The sequence below is a fragment of the Vulpes vulpes genome, chromosome 13, assembly GCF_048418805.1.
Source record: "Vulpes vulpes isolate BD-2025 chromosome 13, VulVul3, whole genome shotgun sequence".
NCBI lineage: Eukaryota > Metazoa > Chordata > Mammalia > Carnivora > Canidae > Vulpes > Vulpes vulpes.
In genome coordinates, this window is record NC_132792.1 from 94,371,618 (window position 1) to 94,383,962 (window position 12,345).

General features: G+C 39.7%; 1 protein-coding gene across 2 annotated transcripts in view; it reads left to right on the top strand.

Moving 5' to 3' along the window:
• Positions 1 to 12,345, top strand: part of GATA6 (GATA binding protein 6) — a 32,529-nt gene that overhangs the window by 7,928 nt on the left and 12,256 nt on the right. For both annotated transcript variants that reach the window (XM_072735072.1, XM_072735071.1), the window contains exons 4-6: positions 3,237 to 3,362; positions 4,216 to 4,303; positions 4,399 to 4,502. In XM_072735072.1, the coding sequence (XP_072591173.1) occupies positions 3,237 to 3,362; positions 4,216 to 4,303; positions 4,399 to 4,502 (318 nt within the window). The remainder of the gene's footprint in view (positions 1 to 3,236; positions 3,363 to 4,215; positions 4,304 to 4,398; positions 4,503 to 12,345) is intronic.

Sequence of the window (12,345 nt, forward strand, 5' to 3'; positions counted from 1 at the left end):
ACTAGAATCATTCTGGAAGGGGACACAAGAAATTAGTAATGACGGTACCCCCTGGGGAGAAAAAACTGAGTATACCGAAACCAGGTCAGATGAAGGAAGGAGACGTTTTTCACTCTGTACTGTTTGGTCTGGTTTGGATTTTATTTTTGAGACTCGAACCCCCCTCCCTCTCGCCTTACAGTATCACAACCACAAACCCACACTCCCATTCCCCTACACCCTCATTCAGGGTTCCTTTGATTCTGTTCCTTATACTTTTGGATCCCTTTTACCTCTCCTCCTGGGAATGAGACAGTAGCCCCAAATTCCATCCATCTTTTGGATTGTCTTTGAGTTTGATCAAAATTTACTCTGACCTTTGTTATTTTGAAATCTAGCTGTTCAGAAAACTACATAGCACTTGAGGGGAAAAAAAAATGCAGTCTTATGTGCTTCCCAAGTTGGGGATTTTCACCAATCCAAACACATTTTTAAATGTATTTTATGTGTTTTGAATTATGGGAATTCTGATTTTTTTCAGGAATAAATCTCTTCAGAAGTTAGGTGTGGTTTTAGGAGAGGGCATTTACTGCTGTAGTGATTAGAGAAAATAAATGAAAGTGTTCACAGGCCCCACTGTAGGGCTAACATTTGTTTAACCAAGCACTCATACTCTTTAATACCTTTTAAAGTAAAATATTTTACAGTGAGATGCCAGACATCTTAAGTATCCAAGTAATTTATTTAATTGTTATACTGTAATTAGCAGGAACAAATGCTACACATGTTGTTTGTGTTAAATAGATTAGGGTGAAATTGCATCACAATGGAAGTCTGACACCTTAAAGAGAAGCAATTAGTTTTATGGTTGTTTTGTTTTTAATGCATTTAAAATAAAGTGGCTGAGGTTAATTTAATGTGAGTATGTGCCTTAAACTTGTTACAACCTCCTGCCGCTTGAAATTGTCTTCAGAGGGCATCCTTAACTTCAGCATCTGACTCCCTATGGTTTTCATTTCTTATGCATCATATTAAAAAAGTAGTGGCTAGAAACTATCCCAAGAAGTTTGTCGTTTTGGTGTGTCAACAGTGAAACTGATTTTTTTTTTTTTTTTTTGGAAAGGTACATTGAGCTGAATACTAGCTGAGTTCAGCAAGATAACCTTTTCTTGAGATTGAGGGAAAAACTGGTAGAAGAGTAGCTGATTAAGTTCTAGTTGCATTCTAAATTTGATCTAGTAACATCCATTATTTAGATAGTGCCATTTGTTTTTGTGCACTTACCAGTAAAAATAACTTAACAGAAAAGAGTTTTTGACATCTTCAATTTGTTGGTTTCCCTTCTGTGTGGCAGGTGTCTTGGCCATGACCAAGGTCAGCCATTGTGCTTTGTAAATGGGTTATAAATGATACCAATTGAAGGGTGTGTTCATCAATTAGTTCTTGTGGGCTTCTTATTTATGGTCTTGATGGATCTAGCTTAGTTCTCAGGATGTTGAACCCAAGTTTGTTTAGCTAGAAGTCCAGAACCAATCACTGTGAATTTGAACTTGTAATATATTGCAAAATAAGAGATTTATGGTGTAACTTGAATTCCTTGTCAGTGATGAATATAACTGAGATCACTTGTTACAAGGAACTTTTATAACCCATTCACCTTCATTTCACATGTTTATGGAGACTGGCTTCACTTATGATTTGCAGTTGACGGTCATAAAGTTCTTTGTTATAATGGTAAATTCTGATAACAAGTTTACTTCACATTGGCTTCAAATTCCACTGGAAACTGTCATAAATGACCTGTTTATAAAATGAACCTTCTTGTCCCTAGTTTACTGATTTCACGTTTATGAAGAAAAAGGAGTGCTCTCCTAGGAAATTATTTTAAAAGAAAGAAACAAATCTCGACATGCAAAAAGTTTTGTTTTTTTTTTTTATCATTTTAACAAAACAGTTCCACAGATGGTTTGCCTGTCAGCCATGCATGTTCATTTCAACCAAAAGTCAAATCGATTTTTCTTAGCATTGACTTCTTACAAATGTTGTAGGGCTAAGGGTTTGCCAGTGTCTGCTTGTTTTTATGACTTGTCTGTAAAGAATAATGCTACAGTCATCAATAGGATGTGAATTGTAAATGCAAAATTCAATTTTATCTTTTAAATATGTCAGCAAAGGATTTGGTAAATCTGTCCTTTAACCTGTGAATATTCAACACACCCCCAGTTCGTATTTTTGTTGTACAAGACTATTCTTTTCTGAAATTAATTGGTGTAGCTAACTTACCAAATTCTGTTGAAAAAATTTTCGACTTATTTTGGTCCTTGGATTTTTCCCTCACAGCTTCTTTACTGAAGTCGTAATACTGTTTTAGTTGCCTCTTTAGGTAATTTAAAAACAAATATAGATTTTGGCCTTTTGGAGAGAAACTTGTACTAGCTTAAACTCTTCTTTATCACTCACACATAATTTAGATGAGATAAATTCCCTCTTAAGGATGTTATGGGCATAAAGGTCACATGGAAATCGGAATGACAGTGCCTTTTCTAATATCATTTAAATCTTTGTATGAACAGAAGTTGAATACTGTACTGATAAGACAAAGAAAATATATCCCTGTCACCGTAAATAAGACTGCCAGCATTAAAACAGTGCCACAAAATTTGCTTATACTTTGTAAAAAGAATAATACGAAAACTTAGAGGCAGCAGGCAACCTTGCAAATTATGATATGTATTACAATATATTTCTTTATAAAAATTTTGTACATTTTACAAGATCTGTTTCTTTATCTATACCTGTCAGTCTGTCTATCTACCTGGCTGCCTGCCTTTCTAAAGTTTTTGGGTTATTCCTCTGCACATATCTGAGAAATAGACTTGATTACAAATGACAAGTGGAGACCACCCAAAGCCATTTAGGACACTGGCAGGCAGTTGGTGATTGTGTTTCATGACTCTTATAATTCAGACCTGAAAACAGTGAGCACAGTTATTGGCCAACATTGTCCCCGTTATTCTATACGCTGGGAGAATATCCTGGAGCAAACCAAACAATGTGGGATGGAGCACCCTACATAAAATTCCAATTTCTTGATTCAAGAAGTTCAGTCTAATCAGACTTTAATTTTTTCCCTATATTTTAAAATTATTGTAAATAAAAGATCCATGCTTGTTGATGACAGGGAAATGATACGTTGATGTATGTGGCATATACATAAAGTCATTTGTATCTGTACACTTTCTTCTGCTACTTTTTAGCCTTCCTCCCGGCGGCTTGGATTGTCTTGTGCCAACTGTCACACCACGACCACCACTTTGTGGCGCAGAAATGCGGAGGGTGAACCTGTGTGCAATGCTTGTGGACTCTACATGAAACTCCATGGGGTGCGCCACGTATTTTGCTCATGTGTATACGTGTTTAGAATCTTATTTGTACATAGTTTCAGTTAAAAAAAAAATCAGCCAAGGAGAGGGGATAAAAGTGAAGAATCTGATTTCCTATATGCACGTTCCTGAATTTAGGATGTTATTAATTATAAACCATTATCTTACATATCAGTAAGAAACAAAGAAATGCTGCCAGTTAAACTGTCACACATCCATTTTAAGACATCTCAGTTTTAGAAATGCTAAAATGTGAAAAATGTGCATTTTAGAATCAATAACATAGTAGTAACTTAAAAAATATATATACTCGAAGAAAAAAAAGCATGGCACCAACCATAAATGCATAACTAGTTTATACCTTAACTTTAAAATTTTTGATGCAATCAAGTACATTTATGTAAAGGAGCAATAATATATTTGATAGTTATAGTTAGCAACACTGTCCTTCATTTGGAGGAAACCATGAAATATTATAAACACATCAATCTTCAAAAGGAAATTAACCTTGTATGTGTAGGAGGAAGAGAATACACAATCTCTTTGCAATAAAAATATGTACCTAGTGGTTTTACTCTGTGATTGAAGTTGTTTAAAACAATAAACAGTAAGTTGAAGGAATAAATTTTCCTTGACAAGTCACCTCATTTTCTCTGAAGGAATCTGCATTTGCTGGGGAAAGTATAGTCTTTGTACAGATTGGGATCTATTGAGTATGTATACAAATTGACTGAAATTTATGCCAACTTCTTTTAAATGAGGGCTTTCAGTTCTGATGTTGAGTCTTTAAAGTTGAGTTTTTCTTCAGTATATTATTTATTCAACTTCAGGCCTGTTTGAAAATTTTTTTTAGGTGCCTCGACCGCTTGCTATGAAAAAAGAGGGAATTCAAACCAGGAAAAGAAAACCTAAGAACATAAATAAGTCAAAGGCTTGCTCTGGTAAATACAATAAAATGCTATTTGATTGTAAAGTATTGGCCAACTGTAACGGTCGAGTATGTGTGTATTTATGAGGTTAATTTTGACTGTTGCAGGTAGTAGCAATAATTCTGTTCCTATGACTCCAACTTCCACCTCTTCTAACTCAGATGACTGCAGCAAAAATACTTCCCCTACAACACAACCAACAGCCTCAGGGGTAAGTGTTAAAGCAGTATAGACGCTTTCTAAGCTAGTGGGTTGCTCTCTAGTATATTATCACAAGTTTTATCTTATCTGGTAGTACAATAATCTAAACCAACAGTTCAGTTTAGTTAGCTGATACCTAGGAATAGTTTTTAGAGGAGATTACATTTGAATGTCAACAAAATGACAAACCTAAGTACTTTACAAACCTCTTAATTAAGATCTATATCATTTTTTATGGTTAAATGAACCCAAGTAAAAGCAAGGAGTTTTGGTGTGAAGTGCTTGAAGTTGTTTTATTTCCAGGTTTCTGTCTTTAGCTGCTTGTATAGATGTATTTCTGATGTAGATCAAGAACACTATGAACTCAGGTTTTATATATCTCGGTGCCCATGGCATTTAAATTTGCTTATCGTAGCGACTCCATCTTCTTGCCTTTCTTCTCTTCCTTTTTTTTTTTTTTTTAAATCATTTCAAAAAGCAAAACTCATCATAATGTGTTCTGTGCTGCTGTAGTCACTGATCTTACCCACTGGCCTTCTGCTTGGGGGCCCTTGCCTTCTAAGGTACCTTCATTGTACCTTGGCTTATTTCAGCCTTGCCACAAGCCTGGGAGCAATTTGGCTTTTGAGTAATTCACACCCCTAAGGATAGGGATGCCTGGGCTTGGTGAAGATCACAGTTTCTGTAAAGGTGTGATTGAAACCCAGTTTTCCTTGAGTGTTGAGCACATTCCACTGTAAATTTGTTTTCCAAATTTACCGGGAATGCTCTTTTAATGATCAGGCCTTACCCTAGACCTCAGTGTGATCCGGGGCGAGATCTGGGCCGCAGGACTTTTTTTTTTTTTAAGGATTATGCTGAGACTGGTTTAAGTCAAAACACCAGCATTAAAATCCCTATTTACTTAGTAATTGTTTTTTACATTTAGCTTTGCCCTGTTTGGGGTACTTTGAAATGCTACAGATTCCTGGGCCCCACCCTGGATTTTCTGAGTCAGAGTCTCTGGGGGTGGGGCTTGGAAGGCTGTGTTTTTGCATAAGCGCCCCAGGTGAAATTGAAACTGTTGCCCTCGAGGTGTCTTTAACCTGGGTTCAGGAACCACAGAGCCGGTTTCTTTTCATTGTATTTTGAATGGCTTAAACAAGCAAAAGGGAAACATTAAAAAATTTTAAGTTTGATATTTCTGTCTTTCCTCCATCCCAAATTCTTTTGGCTTTTTCTTTTGCTTTAATGATGCAAGAAGTATGTTCAGTTTCACAAGGCAAAGAGCCTTTCTGTCATTTTCATTTGTTGCAGATAAGGTGTTAAAGAGGGCTTCTAGCCGTTTTAAAGGTGGACTCTGTAAGATTTTTTTTTGTTTATTTATTTATCTTTTACAAAAGGGTTAGTTGTGATTTCAAGAGTCTAAAGTGGTTACTTGTGTGAGAATGAAAAGATAAAGATTATTTTTAAAATATTCTTTATGTCCTCAGTCCTCAGCAGCACTTAGGTAGTAGCTAAATGAGGCAGGTAGTAGCTAAACGCGCTGGTTTTGAAAGCACTGGGGGAGCCGTCAGGTTTTTTGGCTTTGGTGTTGGTCTCTTGTAGCTGAAATGATCACTGCCAGCTTTGGGTCACTTTTGTTTGTTAAGGCCGGCTTAAGCCTGGAAAAGGCCAAATTTGAATGATAAATGGCACAGAAATACAAGTATTTGCCCAACAATGGACTTGGGGGACTCGGGGTTTGTTTTGCTTTCATGGTTTTGTGCTGTGAAATTTCAGAACTGGCTATTTGTGAATCTGATCGGTTGTCCTCACCGGACAGGTGCTGGGGAGAAAGTCGGGGAGGGGTCTGGCTCTGGCCTGCCTGGAAGAGGGGGTCTCAGGAGCTGTGCTGGCCATCTTCCGCCTGCTTTGGGGGCACCTCCTACCCGGGGCCTCGCATGCTGGAGGCAGCTGGCCGGCCCTCACCCCTCGAAGGAACTCTCTGTCCTGCGCTGGAGGCCGGGAGGCAGGGCGAGCAGGACTTTGGAGGTTGGTGGAGTCTGAGAGCAGTTCCAGGCGAGGTCTTGGGCTATAAGCCCCCAGCACTCCTTAGCCCAAGCAGCAGCCTGCGTGGGAGCCGGCAGTGTGAGCTGCCGACCAGGCAGGGTTTGTGTATGAGTGAGTGTGTGAGCCTGCAGAGCCCCAGCGGCCTCAAAGGCTTCCCAACACCTTTTCCCAGGGCAGGGGGCACAGACTGCCTGCCTTCTCCCTACATACAGGGACCCACTCTCTGGCCTGGGTTCCACAGGCACCTGGGCTTTGGGGGTTCCCTGGTCCGCTAGCCCACCACACACGTCTCTAGCAGCCTCTATGTGACATGGCTGTGGTGGGGAACCAGGCCGACAGGACAGAAGCCCATCTGCTGGCTGCCTTTGGAAAGTGTCCCCTCCCAGAATAATTGTAGACCCTAATGGTCTCCCCAGGTGACCGCCTACGGAGGAGTGCCCGTGTGTGTGTGTGTGCCCCGTGGTCCCTGAGTACCTTCAAGGCCTTCTCTGGGTGGAGACCTTTTTGGTGTGTGCCCTGAGGAGCCTTGAGGAGGGCCTTGGGGGGCGGAGGGCAGGGAGCTCCCTGAGCCACTGGGGGAAGCACTTGAAAAAGGTGGCTGTGCCGACAAGATGTGTCCTTTTTCCCATTTTGGTCAGTTTATGATGTTGGAGGGCAGCTGGTGTTGTGCCAGGATGATTACAGGATTTGGGGAGGTGCTGTAGGTGAAGAAAATGTTGCATCCGCCCGGCAAGGTTGCGCCTGGTATGCAGTACGCAGCACCCTGGTTGGCTCACCCTGGTTAAGCCTCCTTTGATGTCCCGCTGATCTCCAGTGTGGCCTGGTGGTTGACGTGGTGGAAATGAGTAGTTCAGGGTTATTTCACTTTAAGAGGGTCAGCCGAGCTACAAAACAGTCATCTCAGGCATACTCCCAGTGGAAGAGCGGAACTGGGGGGGAGGCCACATGGTGTAAGTGGCAACATAGCTGCTTTTCCCATCTTTCCTTAATGGTTGTAATAGCAAGGACGTCAGATTGTTGCAGTGGTCCACAGCACACCTGCTGTTCCTTTTTAATCCCACCACCCTCAGAAAAGCAGTGTAGGAGATGATCAGTAGGCGTTCCCAGCAGGCTTCTTTTAAATCCTTCTGTTCTTTCCCTCTCCTGTTGGTGGGGTGGGGGGGGGGGGCAACAGGTTCCCATGGCTGGTTCCTGAGCTAGCCTGGCAGGACCTGAACGTTCTGGAGGGAGGGTAGTTTTCTGCTGCTGAGAGCAAAGGCTCTAGGGCTCCCTCCGGGGCAGCAGTAAGGTGCGGGCAGGATTCCTAGCATGCAGCATTTGGCATTCTTCCTTGACAAGTGTCTCAGGGCCACAGAAATCATTTTTGTGGTGCTCTGAGACCTTATGTCTTCCCTTATTTGTCATGAAGCTACAATGTCTTAGCTTTATGTATTTGTTGCTATTTGTGTTTTAACTTAGATCTCTTGGAAAAAAGAAGACATTCTTTCTAATGGTCATCATCAGGTTGCTGACTCAGCTACCTGATGACTCAGTTTCTCTGTAGGTTTTCTGTGTGGTGTGTTATGTGTCAGAGACAGGGAGGGCAGTGTGCAGTGTGTTTCCTCTCTGAGATTGGGAAGGCTGACTGCTATGCAGCCTAGTATTAAAATAGCCCCTGGCTTGTTCTTTTTGAATTTTTGTGATTAAGAAATATGCCACACTTACATTTTGATAGACAGTTGATTATTTTTTGTGCCTTTTGAACTTAAAGATGCATTTTCCAAGAAAAGTCTTATGTACTAAAATTTTCTCTCGTGTAGGTTTACTGAAAAATATGTATTTAGTTGACTTGAATATATAACAGATTTTCTTTAGCATTTATATTCTTGGTGGATGGTGAGAATATTTAAATCTTTCATTGAATTCCATTTATTGACTAAATCACACTAGGTTTTTTTTTGTTATTATTTAGAAGGGTAATATGGGAACAGTGTTCTATTTTAGCACTTCCCAAATAAGATTTATTTTTTCCAAATAAGATTTAATAATTTCTAAATATTCTTACCCTTCCTATGACTTGTAACTAAAAATTAGTAAAACTGGAGAAATCTTTACATATATAAAAATATAATAGATGTGTATATATGTGTGCATATTATACATCATATATGCTCATTATTATCCATACACTTCATACATCGTATATATAAGCTTATGTTTTATAGCTCAGTCCCCAAATTTTATAGACAAAAGGCATTTCTCTTATTTTTCCTTTGTGGCAGGAAGGATTAATTTGGGGATGAAAATAGCGGTGAGATTTAATGTCTTGAGAATAAGATACCACTGAACATATTGCCTGCCTAAAAGTAGTTCTATAAATAATTACTTTAAAAAATTAAAAGCCACTTAAGTTTCTATTAAAACTGCAAATATAATGTTGAAGTCATCATAAAACATAAAATGTTGGAGATGAACTCTAGCAGACTAATCCTGGCTTTATAGTCGTTGTTCCATTTAAAAAGTATTGTGCTCTGAGAGGCCCTGTTTACCATTGAATGAAACAAGGTACCTGACCTCGAATTGTTTATAATGTGGTGGTAGTGGTAGGGACCACACTGCTGGTCAGGTGTGGAAGTGCCTTAAATGAGCTACGGGGTAGGGTAGAAGTTGAAAGGAGGGAGTGGTTAATTCTGACCTCAGAGTTGGAAGTGGCTTCACAGAGTACATTTGAATCAGTGGGATAGGATTTTTGCAGGGCAAGGAAAGCACCAGGATGACATCCTCCAGAAAGAAGAGCATGGGCAACTGTGATGCTTTGAGGACATAGCTTTAGTGTTCAGTGTTGCTGGAGCATAGAGTGTGGAGCCAAAGGTAGGAAGTGAGACTGGTGAAGTAAGTGGAAGGTACATTTTTGAAACTGGTTCACATCAATATAAAGTCAGCCTTAAGTGGGGTCCAGTTGTCTTCATTTCTAAATGATGGACTTTCTCTAACCCCCATCTGTGTTGACAAATGTGTTTCTTTTTCCATGCTAGAATACAACAATTAAAGCACTTTTAAAAAATTTTATTTATTTGAGAGAGCAAGAGAGAGAGCTCACAGTACACACAAGACAGTACACGAGCTGGGGTGTGGAGTGAAGAGGGAGAGGGAGAAGCATACTCCCCACTGAACAGGGAACCTGATGCAGGGCTCAATCCTGAGACTCCAGGATCTTGACCTAAGCCGAAGACAGATGCTTAACCGACTGAGCCACCCAGGCTCCCCAATTAAAACATTCTTAAGGGAGTATTTTGATAATTGATGTAAACAAATACTGGCATGCTCCTGCTTGTACATTTTATAAGCAGGGTTTCCCCTCATCATTAGTAAGGAAAAGACTCCCTCGGAGCTGGTGACATGCACTGGCCTCATGGCACTATGATGTAGGCCTGGGCTCTGGTGTCTCTATCCCCAGGGCTTCTCAGGGCAGGATGGTTTGGGGTGGCCTGCTGAATTTTCTGAATGGAGACATATTGGGCATGGTGTGTTGGAGATAGGAAATCTTTCTGTACCTTTTGTGGTTCATTGCTGGTAATAGACAACTGCCACGAAGAGAGGCAGACTTAAGATTTGATGCTGGCTGATTCTGCCCTTTTGGCTGAGGGGTGGGGGCGCTTACCTGCTGATTGGTCATTTTGATACAAAGTAGGTATCTTCATTCTTGCCTTATTTATTCTTCTGGGATGCTCTGTGCCTAGATAGAGCTGTTTCCCAACTGTAGTCACTCCTTGGTAGTAACTTCATTCAAAAACCTTGTCAGAAGAAATACCTCCTCTGAGCTGCATGGTGCTAAATCTTGGGGCTCCAAGTGGTTTGAAAGAATAAATGCGCACCTTAGTGCTTGTGGCCACAGCAGCGACTGGGGACTGATACTTGTTAGGGTATCTGTGGGTCCTCAGATGGCCTTCTGAAGAAAGTTTAGGTGCTTTGTAGGTTAATATTTAAAGTTCTTTTTATAGGTTTTATGTGCTAATATTTGCATCCTATGCTGAAAAACGGAAAACACCACTTTAGTCACGTAGCTTATTACTTTTTTTTTTCCTCTAAGATTTCATTTTTTTAATTCATGACAGACACAGAGAGACAGAGATAGGCAGAGGGAGAAGCAGGCTCCCTGTGGGGAACCTGATACAGAACTCCATCCCAGGATCCTGGGGTCACGCCCTGAGCCAAAGGTAGATGCTTAACCGCTGAGCTACCCAGGTGCCCCAGCTTATTCTTCTTTATTAGCAAATTTATACTCCACTGTCTTTTTTTCTCCAAGGGATTAGATCATACTGGATTTACTAAGGCATTGTGATTGGTCACAAAATAATAATTCCTGTTATTAACTACTACTACCATAATTAAGTAGCTGAAAGGTACATTCATGAAGGACTCATATACAATGAGTTATTTTCACTCAGAGGAACTTGATTCTGCAGAGCGGTTCTGATTCATATGAGACTCCTGGAGAGGGTCAAAAAATTACCGCTCATCTCTTAAGTTGAATATTTTATGAGAGCCTTTAGGTTGCAGGAGAGCAGGGCATTAGTGTTAGTCTTGCATTTTATCATTGTCCTCTTGCTTTTGAGAATAATTCTCCCTTTTCTGTATTTATTATTTACAAGATACTGGACATAGAAAAGCAGAAGCCTGCTTCTATCAAGTACTTTATGTATTTTGTGTACATTTTCTCTTTTATTCATAATTATCAATCTACCTATGTTTTATTTCCATTTTTGATTTAGGGGGGCAGTGAGACTCGAACAAAGTAATATGCCCAAGGTTATGTATGTGTTTTTTTTTTAAAGATTTATTCAAGATTATGTATGTATTAAGAATCAGGATTTAGACCCAAGTCTAGCAGTCAGTTGTTACCTGTGGCATGCTAGAGTTTTTTTAAAACCTTTTATTTTTCAAAATTTCAATTAATTAACATTTCAGTAAGGCATAGATTAAGACATGATAAATGTGATATTGAAATCTTCAGAAAGAAAAATATTTTCTGAAAGAAATCTAATTTTCATTAGTAATTTGAGCATCAAAAAAAGTCCTGCAGAAACAGGTGGGAAAATTATGCCAGAGAAGTGATTTGCTTATAACCAAATATATAAGGCAATATTTGTAATTTTGTACAAATTTTCATGTATTTCTAATAAAATGTGTTACAGTGCTAAGACTATGTCAATTGGATAATAAAAGAATAACACATAGTGAAATTGGCTGTGGTTGGTGTACCTAAGGTAATTATTAAAAGGCAGTACTTACATCCTTCGAATGATGTGATTTCTGATAAGTGCTAAATTAGTTGGAATTGTTCAGAATGTTCAAATTGCCTCCGGTTTTTATGAAATCATTGAAAAAGCATTTAATAGGCAAGTGTCCATTACCCCCCCCCCGCCCGAGTTTATAGTCCACGATGCTCTTTTCTAAATGAATAAAAAGAGAGTTAGAAAGTCATCAGTCTCCCACAGCGGTCTGTGAGAGTGCTGCAGTTAGGTTTTATAATTGCCTCATTTATAAGCCAGGATCCAGAGTGACTCCCTAAGGTCACAAAACCAGCCGGTGTTGAAGCCGGGACTGGAACCGATGTCTCCTGCCTCTCTCAGTTCCAGGGCAGTTACCACTCCCAGGGAGCTGACCAATCATCATAGTTATTAATATCCCACTTGCCACTCGCTGCAAGCCATGAACGTAAATATTTTGTTGGCATTTTATCTTCACGCTCCCTATGTGCCAGGCTCCCTTTCTTCTTTCAGTTCCTTCTTAATAACTCACGTTCCTGTCTGACCACACTGGCCTTTGCTGAGAAAGTCACA